The following is a 27,349-nucleotide window of genomic DNA, read 5'->3' as shown; positions in this document are numbered from 1 at the left end:
CCCAGACCACCTCAAAAACAAAAAACCCGTTCCCATCAAAGCTCAAGCACCGCGCCCCCACCCCAGGTCAGAGATGGGGCGAAGGAACCGCAGTGGAGCTGCCTGCCTCAACGGAGCTCCAGCCGCAAAACAGTCGGCCGTCTGGCACGGGGAAGTCCCGACCCCCGCCGCCGCCGCCGCCGAAGCGGAGAGAAGCCGGCCGCTTTCCCCCCCCCATGCCGCCCCGTCTCCCCCCCGGTTCGCTGCAGAAAAGCCCCTTCCCAGCGCCGTCCGCGGCTGGGAGCCGGCGGGGGGGGAGAAAACCCAGCCCGCGGAGCCGCCCGCCTGGCTCCCGCCTCAGCAGAGCTCCAGCCGCGGGACAGTCGGCCGTCTGGCACGGGGAGGTCCCAACCCCCGCCGCCGCCGCCAGAGCAGAGAGGAGCCGGCCGCTTTCCCCCCCCAAGCCCAGCACAAAGAGTTCCAGCCGCGGAGAAGCCTCTCCCCCCGCCCGCAGCCGAGGAGCAGCCTTTCCCCAAGCCCCAGCCGTTCCCCGTGCCGGAGCGGAGAAAAGAGCCCCGGCCGCCCGTCTGCCCGCAGATGCCATGCTCCCCGTACAAGTCGCCGCAGCCACCACGCGGTCAGCCGCCTCGGCCAGATGAAGCGTCCCCCGAGCCGGCCGGACCTCTGCCCCGCTTCAAAAGAAAAACCCCACACCCACCACGTTCCACCCCCCCCACAGCACTGCCGCCGCTGGGGAGCGGCATGAGACTGGGACGCCATTTCTGCGGCAAAAACTACCCCATGGCCGCAAAGAGCTCCAAGCCCCCGCCCCGGTGATCCCGCATGCAAATTAAGAACTCCAAAAGCGTCCCGGGATGAAATCTAACATAAAAAAACCCTTATCAAATAAAAACCAAGTAAAATTAAAACAGATAAGAACTAATGCTCAGCCGTGTAGACCCTAGAGAATCAGAAGAGCTAATTTCTCCGGTTTAGCTTACTAGCCGTAAGTTAAAAAGACCAAACCGGAGATGAGACCACAGGAGAAAACAAAGAACTGACAGGACTCTGGGATTGCTTCCCAGCGAGGGCCAGTCCTCCAGCTCTGTTGAATTGCATGCAGCAGAGCTGATAAAGCCCTCCTCCTCCACGGCGATCAAACCCCTCGGGCGAATATTAATAAGAGCTGATTAATAAAGGCGTTTATGGAGATTAATATTTTCTCCGCCCATTTTTATTCATAACAGGCCCATAATGCGTTTGCCTATAAAACACCAAAAACAAGTATCCAAAAGTTCATAGCTGCTTTCTGTTTCTCATAACAGGCACTCTGAAACTTAGTTTGGACAAGGTGGCTTTGATTTCTAAGGACTTGACAAAATACAATTCCTATGCACACATAAGAACAAAGCTCTCAATTTTTTAGGAGGGGGTGTAACTTTTTGTTACTTTTGATTTTGCCAGTTGCATGTGAGCACTACCACTAGTATCTACTCATCTAAAAACCATAGTTTTAGAAAGCCTGGACAAGTGGAGGACTCATTTTTAAACTGTGAAAGCAGGTATGTGAGAAAGCAACTAGGGCCATTAAACTTGATACCCTCCTATAGAAAGTTGTTTCATAATTCCCACTAATAATGTAATTTTTTTGACCTTCTGTGATGTTCAAGAAGTCAAACCAAGACTCTCACTTTGCTTGCCATAACACAGTTCCAGAAAGACAGTAACTGCAAGATACACAACACCTCAGCAGAAAGTAACTACAGCAATACTCTTTTTTGGAATGAACCTACATAATCCTGGTTTAAAATATCACTTCACTCAGTTAATAATTTTCCTCTTCTCATGTTGACTCTACTTTATTAACATTAAATCTCTTTTAAACAAAATGATTCACATGAAAGGGATTAGTAACAGCATGAATAATCAGAATCAAGCCTGAATTTGTGAAAGGATTCTTGCACTAAGTCTTTCAGAAGACTATGTTATTCTGAAATCCTCAAAGGGTAAACAAGGTCAAACTGTCTCTGTTACAGAATGGGGGAAATGAAGATAATGTCACAGTGAAAATAAGCAGAAGTATTTTACCTCACGGCTAGTGAGGAAACACGTTTAGCTCCCATAACAAAGTTTTGTAAGCATTTTAAGACATACCAGCTGAAACTGAAACCCCACTTAACGTTTTGATCATTGAAAGAAACAAAGAAAAATAACTGTTTCCCTCCCCTTTATAGTTGTATAGTTAGGCAGCTGTAGATTGCCAATTGAACATTCATAGCACAAATTACTTAATTCACTGAATATGTCATATACATGAAGTACAGGCTGTGAAGCATTTTTTTTGTCACACTAATAATATGGCCTCTTTGATTAAATGTATTTTCATTGTGTTCTAGAAGAAAGAGTTTTAAGGTAGTTGTGTTTTTTCTTTTAAAGACATTTTTTTTAAATTCAAACCTGTCTCTTACCATAACTGTAGGAATCACCACAGCATACAGAGGCTTGTCATTGACAACAGTATCTTTAACTAGCATATATATTCTTTCAGCTTCAGAAAAACATGAAATTTGGAGTACAACAGCACCTGTAAAGAGGCATCAGAACTACTTTTTATATTTTCAATTATTATTATTAGAAAATAGGTCTCATATTACAGCAAAAGTTTACTCAGTTTATCAAGGACATAATTCAGCAGAACTTATTATGCAGCGGTTTGTTATCAGTTGAATTGCACTGTTCTGTTTTTAAACCTTCCTTCCTACCTTCAAACAGATCTCAGATTTCTGTTAAAATGAAGCAACTTGAAGACAAGAACTGCAGCACAGAACTAATGCATATTGAAAGATTTCCTTTGAGCTTCAGGGGTAGGGCCTATTTGCATACTCTTTATCATGACTAACATTCTGTTTTGATCATGTACAAGTGGCAGAGGTATCAGGTTTCATTTTGCATCCAATTATTAAAGATCCATTAGTTCTGTTCATTAATAATATCATAGTAAGAATTACTGCAAGCAAATATTTGGGCTGATAATCAAGTTTAGGGCTTAGGTTCTGAATGGAGAAGTTGGGGAAGAAGGGAAGACAAAAGAGAAAAGACAAACACTGACAAGTTAGTGTAAAGTAAGATATTTGGTGAGGAGGAAAATAGGGCAGGATAAGACAAAAATGCATAATGGACACTATATGAGATGTAGACTGGTAACATAACCTGGCTGTGACAGAAAGGGAAAGTTAGGAAGTTATGAGAACCACAAAAATACAAACATAAGAGGAAAGTGGCAATAAAAATCACATACAAGAAGAAACATCTAAAACCGCATGCATGTAAATTTGGTTTAATGATGCTGTGACATGAGACAAGCAGCACAAAATCAAGTATTTGCGACTGAAAAGCATGGAAAGGAGAAGGTACATCTGAAAGCTTTACAGATTTTCCTATGAAAAGATCAAAATCAATCAATTAGTCACATGGAGACAGCAAATAACACAAAAGAAGCACACACCAGTCTTCAAAACCATGCTATACAAAAACCCATTTAGCAGACACGTGGAAGTTAAGCCTGCCAAAGGATGTGAAACACCTCAGCTACAGACACCTAAACATAAAAAAGAGAAAATTCCACACTTTAAATTTTTACCAAATGCAGATCTCTACCTGAGCACTGCACTAAAGCTGCCCAGAGCCACTGCTGCTCCAGCTGTCAGAAGCCTCATGGCTTCTCCGACCTCACTGAAATAAAATTCATACAGCAAAAGCAAAGAAACAGCTCAAAGGATGAATGCATTTATTTTCTTCAACTTTCAGCCATTGAACTCTAGCTCTTAACACTGCTAGGAAACAGTGACCATGAAACAGTCCCACTGAGTCCAAAAGCAGTACCAAATTTTAGTATTCTCAAAGTCAAAGATAGAACAGAACACTTGAAGGATTTTTAACAGATCTGCGGTGTTATATTATTCAGTTGAAGTGCAACTTCAAAACTCATTTTTGTGATGAGATATTACCTCCTTCTGGTACACAAGGCATGAAGCCGATCTTTTAACTTTTTTTAATAAGGTAACACTAATCCACTGCTCTTCATAAATACAACATGCTACATTTTACCTGAAGGGCTTTTTGCTTATGCAGAAAGACTAACATACTCTGAGCTTCCAGCCTCCGGTACTAAGCTGCAGTTTTGAACATAAACATTGTTTGCAAGACTAAAAATTTTAATGCTTACCTTGTGCTTGATAAACATGACTCACGGATACTACATTTGCTGCAAAGGGTAAAAATATAAACACATAAAACCTTGGGTACATTTAGAGTAAATATTTAAAGTATTTTAAAAAGTTACATAAATATAATATAAATAAATATTAAACGTTATACAAATACAGGGAGAACCTCCAGCTAACACTTTCCCTCTCATGTTTACTTTGCAAGTAAGAAAAGCTAAACTGATTTTCATAAAAGGTGACTAAGAATTCTTCCTGGCATTTCAAGTTTAATTCCTCTTGAAGTGACATAAAAGACTGGGAAAAATGCTTTGTTTCCTGCAACAAAAAGCATGACACATTCCTGACGCTGTTTATACAAATTACTGGTTGAAGTAGTATTATGAAAATTCAATTACACTTCTTTGAAAAAGAAAAATAAATTCTTTTCCCTGAGTGTTTGTCCGTATGTGTGTGCACACACTGCTCATACTTCTCTGTGATGGGGCACAGAGCTCATGACTAACACGGAGAATGGACCAGGCAAAAAGTGTCAGGTTAAAAAAACCAAGGGATATTCTGCACATGGTTTAAGGTATGTATAAGGTATGTCTTCTAAAAAGTGATGCTTTTTCACACAAACATACAAAAAAAAAAAAAAGGTGTAGTCACATATAACTAAAGTAATGTAATAATTATTCTATAAATAATGAGCTGTTATATCTCTCCTGCAACTGTGAGCATGTTAAAATGATTAAAAAAGCCCACATGAGAGTTAAGTGGTAGAACATTTTTTTAAAAATCAGGTCAGAAAAAGGTAAAATTACAAGAAAAACAAGCAATTGATGCTACTACATTTTGTTCTGTACAGGAGAACAAATGTGTCTGAATGTCTAATGTATCTGAAAATGTACCTGGTTTACTTACTTTTGATAGCTAATTCTTCCTTGAGAATATTTGTGTATTCTTCAGGGGAAAGCTGAGGTGGAAGGCCACCAACAAATAAATTTACTTGTACAATGGATTTACTGTTTTCCACAATGTAAAATCTTGTTTGATTCATCTGACGTATTGAAGTCTACCAAAATAAAGGAAAATAAATGACATGACATCTGGCAAAAAGATATTGTGAAGCAAAATCCAAAATAGTTCTGCACTTAGTAATCATGTCGTCTATGCCTAGAGAATATCAGAAACAGAAACCAACTTCAGTTCAAGCCTTAGCTTCTCTACATTTGAGCCTGCTTAAGGGGTGACCAATGATTCATTTTTCTGAAAGGAAGGGGACTCCCACTTGCTAAAAATAAACCAAAAACATGTTTCTTTTTCAGATTTACCTTTCTTATGTCCTTGAGTCTGTTAAGAATCAGTTCCTGATTGTCCAAGACCATGCGTTGAACTGGAGAGGGCAAGAATATTAATCATGTTAGGAAGCATGTAAATTTGTACCAGGCTCAATTACACAAAAACAGTAAGAAGAAAAAATTAGGGAAAAAGTACAGCTCTGCATACAACTAATTTTCTCATAAAGGACCATGCAGATGTGAGCTACTTCTTATCTAACAATAAAAACACATAGGTGCTTGGAACAGTCTTTTTCCACAGTTCTTAAATATCACTCTCCTTTAAAAAATGGCAGAAACAGCCTGAACCCACTCAAAAGATAAGCAGCACTCTAGTCATAATCTAACGGTTTGACCAAAGACTTTTAAAACTAAATTTTGAACAAGTAAAATAATAAGCAACTTCTGTGTTTTATCAAAGTATTAAAACAATTCTAAGAACTTTCAGTGAATGTAAAGTTGCAAATGATGCTTCAAAACGGAGCACCAGAAACCGATCAAGGTTATGACATTCACAAAGCTAAAATAACCTTTATAAAACAACTTCCCAATAATGCCCTAAAATAAGGCAAAGCATCGAACAGTATTTGAACTACAAAGATATTTATTCAGCTGTGGTCAGAGTATTAGACTACTTCAATGTCTTTATTTATTTCTCCATGCAACCTTACAAATACTGAAACACAAAGGGATGTCAACTTGGGGAACACAAGCCCAGCTCCTGCAGGATCACAAAACACTTGAGCAGTGCTAGGACTGCAGAATTCTGTGCATCCTAACACACAAACACATTACTTGGACTGCCTTAGGACTCAAAGTTACTCTTCTTCAGGGGCTATGTCAGGAGGAAAGAAGACAGAGGAAGGGAGCCATGTGACCTTTACAATTAATCTTTAATAAATAACTCCAATTAAGAAAATTATGTCTGTTAAACATAGCTCCCCAAAACAAGGCAAAAATGTTAATATTCACCAGAAACCACAAATGAGTTTTTATGTAATAATGAAAGGGAACGTTATTCCCACAGGACACACAAGACTGAAAAGAATCAGCATCACTTCTGATTAGGTATTTAAACATCATTATGAAATTTCATTTGTGTTTTTTATTCTAGGATATGGACTGTGACTGTTAGAATGGGGAAAAAAAATCCCACGGAGATCTGATGTGTCTTTGGCCAATGCTCCTTCGCTTACCTTGCTTACTACCCATAAGCACTTCCACCAATTTGAAATTCTGGAGGCACTCCATCTGCCAAAAGAGACAGCATGTAAATGCAGCTTCTGATTGACATAATTTTGCCAGATGTTTACATTACTATGTGTTATATCCTGTACATAGTGTATAACAGAGCATGGAAAATTAAACATTTTTTAGAAGTTAAGTACTTTTAAATCAACTATGATGTTCTTCCTCTAACCAACTCCTTCCAAGACAGGAATAATCTTCATTTTACACACTCATGACATCGTACTTCCATGCTCCTAAAACATTGGCATTTGCACAGCCACACTGTGAAAATGAGCACAGTTCATCTCATTCCTGCTTCAGTGATGAGCAGCTCATCTGCAGTATTTCTTGAGTGTCCTTCCAGAGAAAGCATGCAGGACTGGGAATGAGCCTGCTCTGGAAGAAGACAGCTGTGGGAGTGTGAAAACCAGTTCCGATTGTTTGGCAATGTTTTCTGTAGGTTTCAAATGGTATGTTCTTTGTAACCCCTCCTGTTAATCCCTAATGGTCTCTCCCTCCTTCTGTTATGTGTCAATCACATGTTATATAACCCACTGGTCCTGCCAGTCATTCTGGGGCCTCACCCCACACCTGGAAAGTTCCAGGAGAGGCTTCAGGTGATTGGTCAGGGTCCAGGGGTCCCCCTCCTAGTTCTTATTCGTTGTTTCTCATGACTGTCACCCCCTGAGCCACTCTTTGGTTTGTTCTTATTGGTCCCATGTTCTACCCTGCCCTGAGATCCACCCCCCTTTATAAGTTGCTGCACCCAGGGGTTCAGGGTCTCTCGTGAGGCACCACCCTGGGAGCAGGATCCCTGCAATAAACCCAGCTGGTTAACCTTCAAGAGAGTCCCATCTCTCACTTATTCTGCGCCTTCGCTGCACCAAGAGCCCCGGTGTTGCCGCGGTGTCAGGGCTGGCCGAGGCGAGCGGCACAAAGAGGCACTGCGACAGACAGCCCAGGAACTAGCTTGGCAAAAGCAGGCTGACCATTCCCCATCTCCTGGCACACTCCAGGCATTGATGGAACAAAATCCTCTTCACATGTGCCACAGTCTCTTCTCCAAGCTACTGCCAAGGACCACACAAGTGTTCCTTGCAGCTGGACCAGAAGAGCTGGCACAGCCAAGAGCTGAACCATTTACGATGACTGAAACCCTGCAAATATATCACACTCAGGATTAAGGAAGGGTCTTAAATTTTGGCCTTGAGACTTAAGAGACAATTTATTTTGCTTTACATCTCATGAATGGGGGTGTTAAGAGCCTCAACTGCCTACATGTGCTTTACCTGATACGTGATGAAAGTAACTTGGAGCACAGGCAGATTCTGGACATTAAAAAAACATTTCCTGTATATGCGTGTTTATACAGAGAAACAAGTAGAGCATTTAAAAATTGCCGTAACGCAAAGAAAAACCACTAGTGGAGAAATTGCAATTGATCTAAAGAATTAAGTCTCTTATAGTATATGGCTGGCTGCTCAAATATAGAGATGTGAAGATTTTTCCCTAATGGAATTTCCAACTATACTGTTTGACAGTTGCTTTTTTCAGAAGAGACAAAACTTCAGATATGGTTGTTCCTATTTTTATTAAAAGGTCCACAGCACTTGAGGAAATGGACAGACAACAAATCCTGGAAGTATCCTGTAGCCAAAACAAGCTGCATGCTTTAAACAGCTGGATACACCTAGACAGATCCATGATTATCCCTTACTGCAGAGAGCTAGTCACATGAATGTTCCTGTGTACCCTGTAAATAACCACAAAGGGCAGCAGTCACCCTCTTGCAAGCACGGCTATGCCCTGGAGCAGTGGAACTGTGCTGATTAGCTGGTTTGCTCACAAGCCCCAGGTGCTGACTAAAATGTGCACACTACAGCTTTGTGTCTCCACACTGGTGAGTTGGGCCTGCCAATGGCTTGACAAGGTAGCAAAGTTTCCTAACATGTCTCCTGAAAGTCATCTTGTTTTGGCATCAACCCTACAAAGGACAGGCAGACTGAAAAGAGATTATCTTCCAAGGAAAGACTGTGCATCTACAAGATTACAAGATGTATCTAGAATTTTCCAATGATGTGGGAAGCAATGCAGACTTTAAAGAATGTGGGTGCTGTTTCAACCTTGAGTCCTTCATTGCAGCCCTTGGGGGCTACAGAGATGCTGCTTGCCACTGTAGGAAGAAAATATCTGCAGTGCTCTTTAATGTTTTTACAAATTGTCTGGATGAATAAATCAAATGAACTGTGAGTTTCCTGATGATCCTAGGAGAAACTGTGGACACCCTCAAAGGTAGGGAGATGTGGATGTGCTAGAGAGCTGGGCAATCACCAACCATATATAATTTTTAACAAGAGCTACCGCCAGATTCTCAATCTCAGACAGAGTAATCCTGGTTTAAAATACAAACTGAGGGATGAGAGCTGGATAGCAGCCCTGTGGGACAAGATGTCATAGACTGGGTCAATGGCAAGTTGAACATGAGTGTGAACATGAGTGTCAGTGGCAAGTTGAACAGCAGTGTCCTGGCAGCCGGCAGGGCCACCTGTGTCCTGGGGTGCATCAGGCACAGCATCACAGCCGGGTAAGGGAGGGGACTGTCCTGCTCTGCTCTGGGGCAGCCTCACCTCCACTGTGGGGGCAGTTTTGGGTGCCACAGTATAAGATGGACATCAGCCCATCTGAATGTGTCCAGAGCAGAGTGACCAAGATGATGAAAAGTCTCAAGGTCAAGACTTGGAAGGACTTCTCTGTGGTCACTTGGTTTGTTCACCCTGGAGTAAAGGAGGCTGAGGGGTGACCTCATCATGGTCAACAGCTTCCTTAAGGCGCACAGTGAAGGGAGAGGTGTGAATTCTCTTTTCCTTGGGTCCTATCACTGGCCACTTCTCTCTCTGGTGACCAGTGATAGGACCCAAGGAAAAGAGAATGAAGCTACATTAAGGGGAGTTCAAATTAGATGTTAGGAAAAGGTTCTTCACTGAAAGCATGGCTGGTTACTGGAACAGGATCCCTAGGAAAGTGTTCATGGCAGCAAGTTTGTGAGAGTTCAAGAGGTGTCTGGACAATGCTGTTAGTCATACACTTCACCTTTAGGTAATCCTGCAAGGAGTAGGAAGTTGGACTTAGTGACTTTTATGAGTCCTTTCCAACTTGAGATGTTCTGTGATTTTGCAATTTTCTTCAGAGCAACATAAAGAATTAGGAGACAAGCATGATCATCCTAACAATGACTGCCAATTTTCCAACAAGGTAAAATTAGCAGAGTAGCTACATACATGTGTTTAAAATATCTCAAGACATAAACAACCAGTAAAAATATGCTGCAGTGCACGAATCATAGTGTTCATGCGTGTAAATGTGCTTGACCCAGAAACACTCATGGTACCTCAAGTACAGAGCAACCATGCCTACCTACCCTGAAGATTGTGTTAAACTTTGAGGAGCATGTCAGTCACAAAAGATCATCTACCAAATGCTAACAACATTTACAATAGCTGTGAATTAAGGGACTGTAATTTTTCTGAGGAGAAAAATATATACTTTCAGGGTCACTCAGGTGGTATATGCACATGCTTAGGATCTTTCACTTACCTGCCTTCCAAGTAATGGGAGCACTTCTTTCATCACAGTCTGCACCGTGCTATCCTTATTTACTCGTAGAGAAACATATGCCATTCCTACCCTAAGGAGAAAAATACTTATTTTAGGACCTATCCTGTGTGTACCTTTTAAAACTAAGTATAGAATTTTCTCAAATATATTTGTATTGGTTGAAGAAGGTTGTTCACTGAGGCTCCTGGCAGATGTGGTATCAGAGCCACAGACAAGAAAACACTTTCATCTCAAGAAACTGCTAAATACAATTGTAGCACTACAGATTAGCCTCTTCATAATCACAGAGATAACCTGCAATTTTTATAAAACTTGTCAATGCAGTTGCAACAGCAAAATGAACACATTTTAATTTTTAATTTTAATTTGGGTTAATTTTTTATCCCATAGGTCTTCAGAAATCAGTAAGTCCAGACCATTTTGTTTCCACTACTAAATCTGCATAAAATTCATACTGTCTCAGTGGTAAATTGAATAGGGTGGTTTTTTTTGTGTTTTGTTTTTTTTGTTTGTTTGTTTGTTTGTTTTTTGTTTGTTTGTTTGTTTTTGTTTTGTTTGGGTTTTTTTCCCCCTCCTCATCTCACATGGGAAGTTGTAGTGTAGTTCTTCCTTACTTCACATTTCTTTGAAAAAATCCATCAATTTTTCAAGTGACATGTATGTCATTATTTGTTTACAGATGTACTTAATGTAAAGTTGCATCTTTCTAACCAAACACATGATCATAGAACTGCACAAGTTGCACTGTATGTTCCATGCATGTAAGGAAACCCAAGAGTTTCTAGCCATGGAAATGAATGTTGTGCATACTACCCATTCAGAAAAATTAACAGAAGAATCCTGAAATACAGAAAAATAAACTACACTTTCTATTAGAGTTCTGCAGCTTCAATAACTAAAGCAAACAGGGCTAGACTAGAGAGGACAAATGTATCCAAACACAGTATAACCTTGTGATCAAGAAGGAAAATACTCACTTTAGCCAGGCAGGATAAATTCTGATCACTTCCTCATCCTTTGGTTTGGCTCTGATGATCCAAGCTTCAGGAACAGATTCTCGGAATACTGAGCCCAAGTTACTGTCTTCTGCAGCATCATTCCTGTTGATAACATCATCAGAGAGCAGCACCTGCTGCGTAAAGGTCTGAAGCTCATACTCCTGCTGGTCATCATTTATATAGTACGCCCTCAAAGCAGCCTCCTAAAACAGAGCAAGATAAATTAACATTTACTTGAAAAAACACTGTTAATACCTTTACAGCCACAGACATTATAAATACCTGATTTATGAATTGAACTTTTAATGCATGTTCTAACCTCATGGCAGTGGCAAAAAAAAAAAAAAAAAAAATCAAAACAAGAGTGAAGTTTTGAAAACAAATTTCAGTGAACATGAAAGAAAAAAACTTGAGATATCAATGTATTTGAACACAATCCACAGCATTTTTGGCAAGTGATAGTCATTTTAAGACCAAATGTAAAAGATCAGGTCCAATAAATCTTTCAATCAAAAATGATTGAACCCAACTCTGCCTATTCAGTCTTCCGGCACTAAGGGATGCCAAAAATTAGTGAGCTTCTCAGCCAAGCTGCCCTGAACCCAAACACCTGTGAAGAGGAAAAGGAAGGGCTGTCCTTGCAAGATGCACACAGGAATCAATAATGGGCCCATGCCTACAGCACCTCTGCTAACACAGAGCTTACAGCTCAGTTAAAGAAACTTGTATTCCTCTTCTCTAGTATTAAAAGCACCAGCCTGGTAAAATGCGCTTAAAAGGCAAGTAGCACTCCTAAATAAAAGTGTTTTCAGTCCTGTACATAGTGTTTCTTAAAAGATCTTTGACATGCAGAACACTACAAACCCTTTGCAAAACTCCTTTTGATTTTGAGCACAGCATCAAGATAAAAATTCTCATGATCCTTAGCTTTATATTGTCAAAATTCTGATGTAATATGTTCTTCAGACTTCTTTGCCAAGTCTGTTACGACTCTGAGACTTCAACATGCACAATCTTATTGTGAATCACCCTATTCCCTCTCTGGGATTTCTCTCTCACACTGTGGGGTCCCTGCTTAGCCCAGTAAATAAAGATATGTACAGCACACTTGATTTGGTACTAAGAAATTTCTCCATCCCAGATGGAGCACTAGAAAAGTTAGGGAGTGGCCAATGCTCAATATTGATGATACAACATGATCAATAATTGATTATTTTCACAGCCAAGGGGTGGAGATAACTATAACAAGCATTGGTGTTCAAAGCTGTTTAACTCAAGTGAAACATTGGTAGCTGTCCAGGATAAATATCAAACCACTACTACAGAAAAGGAGCAAGATCTAAGGAGCTGGTTACATTGTATTGCTTGTATTAGTAAAATCAGGCTTCAGAGAAACACCAGGAAGGAGAATGACTGTTTTTGTTTGGGTTTGTGATCGCCATTATGCTACAGATATGTAAACCACCATTTCCCCAGATGCTCTAAAATAAGAGCACTACATGAAGAAGTTAAATTATGTTGTAATATTATAGCCCATTCACAGATTTTTGTTGTTGTTGTTGAGTTACATTTCTAAAACTTAGCTTTTTACTATTGTAATATGAAATTATACATATCAAAATGGAAAACTGACCCTCACTGGGTATCTTACCACAACTTCTTCATTTTTTGCAATCCTTGGAACTGAAATTAGTCGAAATTGATTGCGTTTCACTGCATCATTCCCATCAAATATCTTTAGTGTTTGTTTACCTGAATGGAAACATGTATTTCATTAGCACAAACCTTGAATCAGAAAGCTACCTGAAACAAGAAGGGTATAATATAACTAAACACCTGCTTTTAACCCACTGAAATGTTTCTTCTTGGGAACATTCTTTGTCATAGGACAAGCTTTGAGGCTGAGTATTTTAAATTTTGTTACTGTTCATCTGAAAAAGCATTTTCCTCTCGTTCAGAGAGGAAACAGGGACGAGTAATCACAGTTTTATCTTGGCTTTTGATATAACCGTTATAACCTGACTTCGTATGTTATCACTTCTTCAACCCCAGCATTCAAGACTGCAATTATTATTGACAAGTTGGACAACTTGAAGACCAAGACAAAGTGCCATCCCCTTCAGAACAACTGCCAAAGCACTACCAATTCTGGTTAATCACGCAGTCTGTTAACACACATTGTAAAGGAGATATGTTACATGCTGGAGCCTACTTCCACGCTTCCCTTACAGCTTGGTAATACTTTGTAGCACAGAATAAAATACTAAGAGCCTTTTGCTCTCAAATAATATCAGCATTTAGGTTCAATGAAACGCACTAGCAAATTACCATTTACCACAGAAGAATTGAAAAGGAGAACTGGAGCTGGAGGAAGAAAACCACCAAACCACCTATAACTGATGACTGATAAAAGCAAGCAAGAATCCAGGCAGAAATGTGCATCACTAGGTATCTCGATGTTGCAGTGGTAGATTATGAGGAAAGACTGCAGAGTATAACTACTTAGCAAAGACACTTCAGTGCTAGGTCTCTTGAACCACCTGAAACTAAGTATGTTGTGTCTAATCCACCTGTTTCTGCTTCAGTGTATGTTCTTAACTTCACTCAAAAGCCAATACACAGAACTAAAGGATTATCTAGTACTTACATATGAAAGCAGTCTTTTAAAAATGAGATTCTTACCCTCAAAGAAAAATCATGATACCTTAATTCTCATATCTTTATTTCTCATTATTCTGAGATGTGACAGCTACACTTGGACTTCTTTTTCAGCGTAGACTTGTCCATTTCTTAAGGGTACTTCCTCATTATCAGTTCCACTGCACAATGTGTGTGCAAGGACATTCTCATTACATAAAATGAAGACCTCATTGCACAGCAAAGCAGTCCCCAGTATAGCCTTCCATGCTGCTCCAAAGTCATCCTAGACTTCGGGGACAAAACTGGCCATGTTGACTGGTCTAGTGGAAGGTGTCGCTACCCATGTCAGGGGGATTGAGACAAGATGATCTTTGAGGTCTCTTCTAACTCAAACCATTCTATGACACTATGATATTCAAAACCTTACTGAACATGACAAACTGCTCTGAGTGATCTTGCTAGAGCAGGAGGCTGTCTTAGTCAACCTCCATACTGCCTCCAACCTCAGCCATGCTGTGACTCTTTGGAGGGAAGCCTGTATAGCAGATACATGTACAAAGAAAAACAGACAAAACCAGAATAAATAAAATCACAGAATTATAAAATAGTTCAAGTTGGAAGGGACCTTCAAGGATCATGGAGTACAAGAATCCTGACAGGGACATCTTTCACTAGATCAGGTTGCTCAGAGCCACATCCAATCTAGTATGATAACATTGTGAGTTTTCAATTCTTTTTGTTGAGATGAAAAGTAGTATTACTTTAGATTTTCAGTTTTCTAATTATCATAGTGCTTGTGTCTGTTGTCAATTTCTTTTTAATCACAGTGTAAAGAAGTTACAAATATCATCAATTCTTACTTCTAAGGTACCCTTGAAAGTCAACAACCACTGCATTGAGGCCATAGCACATATCAGAAAGTGACCTACTCCTTTAAATTCTGCTGGTTCTATGCCAGGAGGAGTAGAATTCTTTTAGACACAGATTTCTGTCAGAGGGATCTCCATGGTAACTACAGCATAGACAAATGTTAACCAAAAGACACACTGTGTCCTGGGTGACCTTCTTTAGAGCTAACACAACCTGAGAAAACAAGTGAAAACTGGTTTCTGACAGCACAGCTGATGTTCTGAGTATGAACTTTCATAACACTATCAAAATCTCTGTTGTTTTCTCTAGCAATCCAGAAAGTAGACAACCATCTGAGAATAAAAACATTCATCCAAGTTCTAGTACTCGTTTTCATTTGAAATGCCTTTGTAATCTGCTCTTATGAGATATTAGTTGGCCTAAGTGAATTCCTAGCAATTGTAACTGGAGAATTTTTAATGAGCTCTCCATGAGTTACGAACAGTCAAAGAACAGTTGGATTGACTCTCAAAATAAACTGGTTTACAAGAACAAGTTTAGATCTAAGGACCAGTAGTTATGTCCTAAGCTCAAGCATATTTCTTAGCTACATAAACATAATGCTGCTAATCTGGTATCCATCACACAAAAAACCTCCTCAACTTCATCAGTGAAAAATCACATTTAACTTTGTCCCTGTCCTCCTCACAGGGAACACTTTTACTGCAACTCAGTTAAAAATGGCTTGCTTGCACACCAGCTTCTGGAAGCACATTAACAAAAGAACAAACAGCTACATACAATTAGTCATCCGGAAATATATTTCTCCACTGAGTCAAGAGCACATCCAACACATGTAAGTTAAGGTGTGTCTTATGGCAGCCTGATTTGTCTAACTAGCCCTGGCGAGAAGCTCAGCTATAACCACTCTGGAAGTTAAGTAAAGCTCTTCCTTCCACCTGTTCAAATTTTTAAATATTAGAAAATGACCCAGTTACAGTGAAGTCTACATACCCCTAATTAGTGTATGTATATACGTAAAGATATATGTATGTGTATGTATATATATATTTATATACAAAACCGCTTGCTAATATGCAATAGATGCACTTATCAAATTGTGGTATTTCAAGGAGTTACTGCCTGTTTTGTAATATTGGCACCTCACTGCTAAATGTCTTTTATCTTTCCCTGTTGAATCAGAGTAGAGATTCAGTACTTTCTCCTGAAAAGCAGGAGAAATTTTTTTTCTTACCATGGGATAAAATAAGCTGAAAATAATCTGTTAGTCATGCTTACCCTTCCCAAGACGAAAGTAACTACAAAAGGTTAACTCCAGGCATAATTTACCTAAGTGTGGAATTTGATTTCAGAGGCTAAGATACCAAGTTTTCCTGGGAAAAGGATAAAACAGCATTGAATGAGTCCAAAGTTCATGTTCCCTTTGACTTCCAAATACCCACAGACAGGACATGGCTTCTGAAAACACTTACATATGGCTTGTGACTGAGATAGGAAAATAACGTGGTCCTGAATCATTTTGTCACTTAAGAAGGCTAGAGACTTTTACTGATTTGTATTTGTGAAAATTACTTTAAAAAGACTAAATTCTATCAACATAGCTTATGTCGCAAGACCCGTCCCCAAACAACTTGTGTTATTTACATGCTTTATGCTCTCCTTCTCTACTGCTATTTCATATTACAACAGTGAGGACTATCAAATTTTGGTTTATTTCAGTATTGGGATTCATAACCTACAAGATGGCATTTATGTATGTAAGAATTATGTATTTTTTCTTTTACTGCTATTGGAGAGAGCCTTTAAGAATCCTAGATTCCTTCCTCCCACTCTTTCTTCCCTTCCTTTTCTTTCCTTCCTTCTTCCTCTGGCTCTTTCTCTTCTGGGAGAGCCATTTGCAGGTGTGTGCCTATTCTGAACTTGTTTTCTTGAGCAGCTCAAACTCCTCTAGTTTCAAGACAATTTTGAAGCACAAATCTGGTTAACAGCTGTCCTCCCATTTTGGTAGCCACTTCTTAACCCTACGTCTCTTAATTTTAGAGCTTTTCCAAGCATCTGCCGAGGAACATGTGGAATGTTTAGTTATCTGTATGCAACTATAGAAGAACACAATGGTCATTTGTATGAAAGCTTCAAGTTTTCTTCAGTATCTTTAGGGAAAAAAAATCCCGCCTCATATGCTGTCCTTGCTTCTTCTGGAAAACAGTTTGTTCTGCTTGCAGAATTACAGTGGAGGTCTCCTGTGCACTGTCAGCGGGTTTGGGACAAGACATAAGCAAACTCTAAGCTAATGACTTGAGTTTGTCTAATACAAAACCATTTTATCTCTTACTCAGCAGATGAATAGCAACCTGAGCAAGGCAAAACAGAGGCTGTGGAAGGACATGCTGTGAAACATCTGTTTGCTGACAGCACTGCAGCCCCCATTTCTCTTGTAGACAGATTCCTCTAAAACCTCCTCCAGAACAGGTTTTCACTGATGGCTGAATTTTGTCCTGCAGAAGATGGACACATGTTGAATCAGACCGTTCACTTGCAGCCAGGTAGCCCTGAGAGACTCTCACAGGGCAGAGAGAGTCCTCTGCCAAACCCACTTGTATGTCTGTTAAATCTATCAACTCAGAAACTCTATGCTTGTTTTTATGTTAATTTTATGCTTTTGGTTTCAGTATCTTGGTAGGCTAAATATAGTAGTTGATTTAATACATTTAAGCTACCAATATTAAGACTTAGATCTTCTACCTTTAGATTTCACTCAACAAGCCCATTACAATAGCAAAGAAACAAAAAATAATGTAGACTACTAATTCAAATCTTCTACCAATACTAAACTACAGACTTGGTATCCTTTTCTGTGGAAAAAGGTGTCTTTCCACATTGATATTATTCAATTTGTTCTGACTTGTTTTCATAGTTTTTAGAAGTACATACCCCTAAAACACAGAGAGCTGGAATTAAGAAAAGCCAAATATTCTGGAATGTAACTGAGTTCAGACACTCTTGAGGGAGAGCATGGTAACATCTCAAAAGACATGGCAGATGTACTGAGTCAACACACAGAAGCAGTGAGCAGCTCCTCCTTGACCCATGTTATACAGTGTTATCCAGAGACTGGTGAAAGTGGTCCAGCCCCCTACAACTGTGTCATTGCCATGTTAAATTCATGTTGTATTCATATTCATAGCATATGACTCCCCACACACACAGAGGCACAACAGGAAAACAGGTGAACCTCAATAACTTTATCAAGTAAGTTATCAAAGAAGCCATGTCCTGAGCTGACACAAGGTCATCAATCCCATTGTCTGGGGGTGGCACACACCTGATGAGTCCATGAGGGAAGTTCTGTAGGACACCTCACTGACCAGGGAGGTCGCTCAGTTTGCAGGGATGTATGAGATACATGTGAAAAGCATTATGGGATGGTACAAGGGTTGTTAGGGGAACTTTAGGAGAGGAATCAAAGTGAGACATCAAAGTGGTTTGGGGAAAAACTAGTCTGGGAAAATAGAAGGATAAAAAGACAAAGGAAGCTGATCACATTTACAGAAGTTGGTTGTTGGTACTGCATGGCCATGTCCTGGACCACATCACCAGTCTGTCATGTCTTATCAGTAAATGTTAATTCTGACTGTTTTTGAGAGTGTAGTTTTAGCTGAGGTTTCTAAATCACAGCGAGGTTACTGGGCTCTACACTGACCTATGTTTTGTGAAAATGCATTATGAGAAAGCAATTTTTTATGCTACTGTTCTTTTTAAAACATAACTAATGATACTTTACATGATGCTTAAAAATGTGTCATCTACTGCTGCTTTCTCCAGTCCAGAGATGGCTTGAACAAATGACATATTAAAGTTTGTATCCTGCCCTGAATTTTCGTATCTTTTTTCTTCTTTTGGGAAGGCTAAACTAAAGCTGAACTGGCATCTACTAATGCTTTCAATGAATCCAGTTGAAATATCTGTATACATAATTTGCTCTTCTTGACAGTCATAAGGGAAAGAGGCTTAATTGTTGAAATATAAAGTCCTCACATTCAACCACATAAGTCACTTAAAACACTGGAAAAAGTGAAAGCTGTTTAGATTAACTGCAGTTAGAGCGTTTTCCCATAATAAGAAAGTATGGTGGATCATAACTTGAAGTCATTCAGGAACTAAGAAAGTGAAACAAGAGGATGCTTGAGATCTCTTCTATAACAGATTTAACTACTTATTGAACTGAATTTTTAAAAATTCCAAATAGCATTTGCACAATTAGCCTCTAAATTTTGCAAGAACTTCAAGATCAAAAAAAAAAAAAGTACTTATTGATTTGAAATGGCCTTTTTTACAACAATCCATGCAGCTACATTTGGTAGCATGAACCATGTTGTTCTGCTTGCATTAGCAAGCATGGATATAGGGGTGGAAAGCTCTTAAATTGCATTTTAACTCATCATAATTTGGTTGTTACAAACCCAGAAAACTCCACATGCTTAAAAATTTAACTGCATAAAAAGCAGCCAGTCCAGCTCAAAATGTTTACTGCAACATGCTCAAGCAAAAAAAAAAAAAAAAAAAAAAAAAAAAAAAAAAAAAAAAAAAAAAAAAAAAATCTGATGTCCTCAGCAAAATCTGGATCCACTGAACTGAGAAGCAAAAGGCTCTGAAAACACATTGCTGTCTGCCCTTTAAATTTGTTGCTTATCTAAGGATTATTAAGACCAGGTTTTCTTTCTTCAATTACCAAGCTGAGAGAAATGACTTATTTGTCAAGGTAATGAAGAGACTGCCAACCTACCAATGGAAAATATCAAGGAGATATTTGTAAGGCCCTGCATAAATATTTTGGACAAAAACTTTGGGCCTGAAATCAAAACCTAATGTTAAAAAAATAACCACTTAATATTTTGTCATAAGGCAATACAAATTAAGATTATTATATGAATAAAGAAATGGGTGACTATTCATCCCTTACTAAAATTTTGCTTACTTGAATCTGTTGAAATTTGGATATCTTTTGCTGATCCTTGTGTTGACCCGTCAATATCATCATCTTCATCTGTAAAAGCAGAGACATTTTAAGAAAGGATTTTTGTTAATTTAAATGGAGGGGAGAAGGTGTTTATCATTTAAGAAAAGTTTCCATCAAAAAATGTAACACAAAAGGAACCAATTAGAAAAACACGCTTTCTTTTTCTACTTATTTTATCATAATAATTAATAGTATTAAAGCAGCATTTAAAAAACCCAAAATCTGCATTGTCATGTAGCTACAGTGAATGCATACATGAGATTCTTATACCATTATCTTTATTATTGCAACTACTGCATTTCATCCTTTTCTGAAGTTATGATGTTTGACTGTCACTGAAGAATGGATGATTTCCACTAAGTTTTAAATTACCAAATCAATCTAGCCTTTCAGTCAGAAATAATGGTGTTATAGAATTTCCACAACTGAAAATCAAAGTTATTGACACCCAAAGAGAAAGAAATTGCTGCTCTCCAGAAGAGGACTTAGACAGTAGGCTCATCACTCTCACTACAGCTAGGAGCTAACATGTCAGAAAATAATGCACCCTCATAAAACTATACAAAAAATATTAAAAGTAGAGAAATCTACAGCAACAGCATCTTGAAACTATTCCAGTGAAGTTCAATGACTTTTTTAACATTTGTTATTACAGGAGTCATTTGGAGGAAGGGGCTCTACACTGCTCTGCTATTGCATCTCCTGCTAGCTCAAGAGTTTAAAAGAAGCGTCTTTCAGCACAAAGATGTTTGCCGAATATTGGTCATGAAGCTTAGCATTTACACAGTGGCAAAAGCTGCTTGGGACAAATGGTCCCCAGGAGGTCAGAGATGATGGCTGTGCTCATCCACTGCATGGGACAAGTCATCTGGCACTTCCCAACCACCAGCTTGGGAAGATCTATGCCTGCAGCAGTCAACTCATCCAGGCAACTGCCAACACTTCTTTGGTACCTCAGACTGGTCTTTTCACAATCTTATGAGTGATGTCCTTTGTCAGCTCTGGCAACAGAGGAGCACCCTCAGTGCATGCTGCCTCAGGAGAACTTAATGAGCTTGTCATCACACAGATTATCTGCCGACAAAGGAGTTCCTTGCTCTCCTAAAACATGACTAACACGAACACAATCTTTAACAAGATCTGCCATCCATAGTCTATGCCCTTCCCCTGGAAAAGCACAGCAACTCCTGAGCAATTTCTCAGCCATCCTGAGCTGCTTTGTTGTCAGAGGAGCACCAAATACATCCTAAGAGAATATCAGGGAGCTGCTGGATTCATGACACATCTTGATAACTTTCAGCACATGCCAGGAACTAGAGGGCTTTTGTAAGGAAATGAAGATCTGTTCTGTGGACACGGGTAACAAGAAGGACTAAAAGGCTAAAGCACTGTGTTTCCTTGACACAGGATGATGTGAGATTTAGTTGAAGCCAATTCTTGGCTCTGCTTTTGAGGAAGAATTTGGACAAAGAAAAAGAGCATATAGTAATGGTATCTGGTGCTTTTGGCAGTGACCTGCAGACACCTGATCTTCAGGAGATGTCTGAGAATGGCAAACATCCAGCAACAGGTCTCAAAGTAAGACTCAGCAGGATGTGGATGGGTAAAAGGAGTCACATGTGGGGACACCAGACTAGTACCCAAACATTCAGCATGTAGGTGCTAAACCAAGGCGCTAAAAAGCACTGTCAGCTACAGAAACACAGAACAAAACACTTTATGCACAGCGGAGTGTAGGAGAAAGGAATACAGGTAACCTCGCCCCTGGTAAGTAACAGCTGTATTAATCACCCAATACAGCCTCGCCCCTGATGAGTCACAGCTATAGCCACTGAAGATAAGTGTGATACAAGGGGTGGGCTGGCTGGTCACGGGAGGTTCTTGAGGAAAACGAATAATCCTGAGGAAGGAGATACTGAAGGAATGATCCAGAAGGACTGGGCAAAACAGGAGGGGAAAATCTCTGCTGTGAGATCAGTCTGGGTCTGCAATTAGAGCCTGTTGCTGGAACCTGCATTCATAGTCTAGTGAGGTAAAAGCCTGCATTCAGAGTCTGCAAACTAATATATGTAGTCACAGTTTAGCAAGAAATAACCAGCACTCAGAGGCTGCAAGGGAAACCTACAGAAGGACCTTGCTGCAGCCAGAGTCAGTGAAGAGTTGTAGTCAAGATGGCTCAGCTGTGAAGACGAATAAACCAGAACCCTTTCCATGTGATAAACAAGAAATCTGTGTCTTGGCTCATTTCTACCCTCAACGAAAGGGCTGCTGCAACAGTGGAGTGCAAGGCAGGTGCACCACAAATATTAGTCACCATGCCTTGTGCTGAGCCACAACTGTAGTCCACCAATCATGAAAAAAAAGGAAGAGGTCAATTGCTCAGGCAGCTGTGAAGTTCACAGGTATGCAACATACCTACAGCAGGAGGAAAGGGGAGCATCACCATGGCTCAGCCCCTGCTCCCTGCGTATCAGCAGCCTCTCCATCCTGAGAGGCTGCTGCCCATTGGATGATGGGGAGCTGAGCCCAAGGGGCAGAAATTCTCATAGGCCACAGAAAAGATACCCTGTATTAGAAATGAGATTTTTCAAGGTATTGCTATACTATACCTCTGTGATATGCAGGCTAAGGACTATAAAAATGTATTCTGGCTTTCCAAACAAGGTGAGTTTTAATTTCATTTGATTTTTTTCCCTTCATATCACAGTAAAGCACTGGAAATGGTCCAAATCAAGTTAGTGAGTATTTCTCCATCCCTATGTATATGCTTATTCTCTCAATTCAAAATGCCAGACACTTTTCCATTAAACAAATGCAAAAGAGACATTCTTACTTTAATAAAACTCAACCACGCATAACATGAACTAACACACTTAGCATATAGCTTAAGTCCTGAAATAGAAAACCTTTTCTTCCATCTCTTAAAATATTGAAGGAAGAGCCTACAAAGTGCAGCTAAAACCCTGCATTCTTTCATTTAAGGTGCTCCATGTTCAATTTTTATTAAGAGGTGATTTAAAAATAAAAAAAAGGAGAAAGTTAAGTCTAACATACTAAAAGAACACACCACTGTTGAAGGAAGAAACTTAGTTTAACATCAGGAAAGTCAAACCAAAGACTCTGTTTTAAAGGTTTGTGATTAAGTTCTCTTAGTTATAATAATACAACTTTATTTTCATTAAATCTTTGGGACACTTGTGAAACACCTAACAACAGACCTGAATCAAAGTTCACAGTGAGTCTTGCAGCAAGCTCATCAGACTCTTTCGTTACTTCTTATTTTGGAAGCATTAGGAACTCCATGATTTTCAAGTAACTATACTACATCTTCGACTGCTAGCAAGCAAATTCACCAAAAAAGAAAAAACACTTACTGAAAAAAACCCAATCCACAAAAGCAGCCTAATGCCTCCTCTCTGCTCTCTGCCTTTGACAGGTCACTGGAGTGTGTCTGGGTTATATACACCTCAGGTAATGCAGTTCATGCAGGAGCAGGACTTCTGCTACTGCTTCTGCACACAGAACACAGGAGTCTTGCTCATGATCATCTCTCCTTACCAAAACCAAACCTGAGTTCAGAGCAGTAAGTTCAAGAGCAATTTGCCAGGTTGAGAAAAGATCAGTTGCAAATATTTAACTTTCATGATCTGCATTTTACCTACCTTTTATTTCCTTTTCTATTCTATTCAAGCACCAAAAGAAAGGTTTTACAGGTGCATAATAATCAAAATATAAATTAAAAAATACTTCAGTGTATCTCAGGCTTAAAAAAAATTCTTGTTCCTGAAGAGCTGTTAATCAAACATTCACTCTAGATGGCAGCAGAACATTACCCTGCCTAGATACATGGTATTGTTTCAGCACAGAAGTCTTAAAAAGGACAGATGCTTAATCCAAGAGACAAAACTATCTGTACACTTGATTTAAGAAGTGTTTTCAGCAATAACACTAATACGACAAAATTTCTGGTTTTAGGTTTTCACTTTGTTTAAGAATAGTGCACAAATTGCCCTGCACCAGTAAACAGAAGTTTCTGCATTTTGCACAGTGTCCATTAAAAAAATATCTAACCTGTTTCAGAAATAGCAAGAAGTTACAGTATTGTCAAAAAAGCCAGTAAAAATTAGCAATAATATACTTATTTGAATTATGAGACTAGGTTAAATACACTCATCAATTAGTTGCATTCAACTTTGAAATTTTTACCTGTTTCTGTATGCAAATTTTCTGATATTCGAAAACAATGCAATTTGCTGAAGTTGCGAGAAAACAATTGAACACAATTTGGAGGAAGAATCATATTCCTTAATCTTCCAAAGGTACATTCTGGTGTGACAATTACGTAGCAAGCAGCATGAGCCTATAAACAACAGCATCATTTAAGAAGTTGTGATACACATAGAAAGTGAATTTATTTATAACAAACTAGGACTGAAATTGTCATAGGCCTTCTGAATATAGACCTTCTGTAAATCACCTTCATTAATGAATGGCCCATCTTTCACCCTAGACTTTAATTTGTTTAAGTCAGGTTTTGTATTACCAGTAATGGGGAGTCTTAATATGTCAAGAAACTTTCAAGGACTACAAACCTGTTCTATTGAAAAGGAAAGGTTTTTATACAGCTACATGGAGAAGTTTAAAGTTTTGGTCTCAAACTCTGATCTTCCACTCTATGTGGATATTTACTGGGGGAAATGGAAAAGGTGCACAATATTGAATAGCTTGAAACGAGCTTGTATCCTCTTACATAGCTCTACCCACTTGCAGACTCCAAGGTAAAGCTGTTTTCAGTTTTATTCCAAAGGGTGACTGGATAGTTCCTGCCTTTACAGTGTTGCAAATCTTCTCCCATTATTGAATACACATACATTTGTATGTGTGGCCACACAGCATGTGCCATTTCTTACACTGTTTTCAAAGACAGTCCCTCCCACCTCAGAAATTATGTCTCAGATTAAAATACAAACCCCACAATATTAAAAAAAAAAAAATCACTGAAATCATACCTGAAATACTGAATAACCTCTAGAGTTTTATTTTAAATTATCACTAAATGGAGTACCTCATCTAGCATAAAGTAGCAAATTAATGATTTCCTACATACATTTTTCAGTTCCCCTCTCATCTGGTGCTTTCACTTCCATCAAATTTTAATACAAGGTGGCATTAAGTGAATGGACTAATTGTTATCTGCACTGTACACTGTTTATCACTATGTGAAAAGGCTGTGGTTTCCAGAAGAATTACTGAAGGCTACTATCAGCTAGCACAGGAAATAAACATATATCATGTAAATAGAAAAAACATAGAAACTGATACTGACAGCTTAAAAAAACCCAATCACACAGCTTAAGATTCTATACTGAAATAAGAGTAAACATACTAGAATGGTAAGTCGTTAACCTTGCAGAATTCATGATTTGAAAGAAATTCTGATTTAACACAGAAAGTGACTGCAGGCTTCCAACCACAGATCTACAACAATTAGTCCGTGTTACATTCCATTTGATTTACACAAAGCTTCACTATGACTTTGAGAGTTGCTCATCATGACTATGAAGAGGATTTAAAAAATCAGATTTCCCATCTAACACATATATATTTTTAAATAAGTAAGTGTATAGATTAAGTGTATATACAAAGGGTGTACAAAATGTGTATTTATAGCACTCGTGAATCCATTATGTTTATATCCAGTGCTCAAATAAGCACATGCCTGTATATATGTGGTTCCCACAAATACATGCAGCAGCAGAACATACCAAGATGCCACACCATTCACATCTCATGCCAGAGAGCACCTCAGAAGACCCACAGGTTTTTTTGCAAAATTCACATCGAGCACTTGAAGAAAGGTTTCCCTCCCTCCAGTGGTGGTGGTAAGTATCCTGAGGGAACACATCATGACTTAGCATTACACAATCAGATAGAGCTGCATCTTCAATACAATTTTAAAATCAGTAATTCAAATAGTTCTGAGGAAATAGCAACAGAGACTAGGACATTAAGTTTTTCTCAAGATAAATATAAATCTTAAGCAATCTTAAATTTCACTAAAAGAAAAAATCAAACTATCAAAAAATTTATCCCAGTGTTTTTTCTTCACAGTCCACTAAAAAAAAATTCTTTTAAAAAATCACCCTACAATATCAGTATTCTGTATCTACTGTACTGTGAGAAGCTAAGAAAATAGGTAGTCTTGCCTTAGCTAGACTGCAGGAAGCACAAGGATAAGAGCATGTTTGCCAGGGATGCAAAGCAGCAAACAGCTCAATATAAAAAAAAAAAAAAAAAAAAAAAAAAAAGTTCCACGCCAGCTTTTGCAAAGCAAACTTTTATATGATGCTTGATTTTTAAAAAATTTTTAATTTGGAGGTTGTACACACTCCATAGACTTTTCAGGAAGAGTTCAAAAGTATCATGAATATACCAGCATTTAAGTTCATCTCACTCTTTGTAGTATATTCTGAAGTCACATATGTCCTTTGCCTGCCAACAAGGAACAAAGTGCTTTGACAACTGGCAGCATGTGAAACTAAAGACCAAGACTGCTCCTTCTCTAGTCCACAAAATGCACACCCACCTTCCCCTGCAGAGGCATTTGCACTTACATGGTCCAGGTGCCCATCCTGGTGACACTGCCGGCAGTCACTGCAAGCAAACAGGATACAGTCTGTGTGCACATGCAGCTCACAAACTAAAAGCACAAAAACAAGAAAACTTCTTTAGGCTGGAAAGCCCAGGGATTTTCTGCATCTCCTTCCTCCCTCCCTTTAATACTCCTCCACTACCCGTTCCACACCACCCTTTCTCGCCTTCATGTTCCTTATATTCAGCAAAGAAGCTTACCAGCATTGTTTTGTGTGTTCCTTCACTTCCATTGTGTTAAAAAGATGCAGCAAATACAAAGGAAAGGCTGAGCTAATTTTGCTCATAAGTAGCACTTGTCATATTTCCTCCAATTACAGCAAGTTAAATGTGTAGAACTGCTCAGCTTTGTCGCACAGTTTCACGGGAATTGCTGCCTTCTCCAACATACTGAAGGCCATTTTGATTCAGTCACCATATATAAGGTAAATCACTATTTCATTGTCAAAAAAAAGGAAGTTATTTTTTCAGAGCAGTCTCCTAAGTAAGGTTAACACTGCCTTCCAAAATATTGTAGGTACTGCAGGTGGAAGAAATTTTACTGAGCCCTGTAAAGTTTAGGTAAGTTTTAATTTTAAAATATCTTCATTATTTAAAAGCTGAGTTGAAATACCAGATGTGAAAGAAAAGAATCTGCAGTTATGATACAAAAGATGAGTTACAAAACCCACTCCTCAAAACAACAACTATTAGATCTCAATACCTAGCTTCATCATTTCAAGATTAAGGAGGGTTCTCTGTGGGCATCAGGGACAGAGATGGATGAAAAAGATCCTCCTGTAGCTGCTTTGTAAATACTTGTGT

General features: G+C 39.1%; 1 protein-coding gene across 2 annotated transcripts in view; it reads right to left on the bottom strand.

Moving 5' to 3' along the window:
* Positions 1-27,349, bottom strand: part of DGKQ (diacylglycerol kinase theta) — a gene marked incomplete at its 5' end in the record, with an annotated part of 88,794 nt that overhangs the window by 26,076 nt on the left and 35,369 nt on the right. For both annotated transcript variants that reach the window (XM_083883116.1, XM_083883117.1), the window contains 12 exons: positions 2,448-2,563; positions 4,205-4,243; positions 5,109-5,259; positions 5,519-5,580; positions 6,721-6,775; positions 10,349-10,439; positions 11,347-11,570; positions 13,019-13,119; positions 19,853-19,921; positions 24,101-24,254; positions 25,660-25,785; positions 26,509-26,594. In XM_083883116.1, coding sequence (XP_083739242.1) covers positions 2,448-2,563; positions 4,205-4,243; positions 5,109-5,259; positions 5,519-5,580; positions 6,721-6,775; positions 10,349-10,439; positions 11,347-11,570; positions 13,019-13,119; positions 19,853-19,921; positions 24,101-24,254; positions 25,660-25,785; positions 26,509-26,594 — 1,274 coding nt within the window. The remainder of the gene's footprint in view (positions 1-2,447; positions 2,564-4,204; positions 4,244-5,108; positions 5,260-5,518; positions 5,581-6,720; positions 6,776-10,348; positions 10,440-11,346; positions 11,571-13,018; positions 13,120-19,852; positions 19,922-24,100; positions 24,255-25,659; positions 25,786-26,508; positions 26,595-27,349) is intronic.

Source organism: Zosterops lateralis, assembly GCF_965231275.1.
Source record: "Zosterops lateralis genome assembly, chromosome: Z".
NCBI classification, from domain to species: Eukaryota; Metazoa; Chordata; class Aves; order Passeriformes; family Zosteropidae; genus Zosterops; species Zosterops lateralis.
This window is presented reverse-complemented; position numbering and strand designations above follow the sequence as displayed.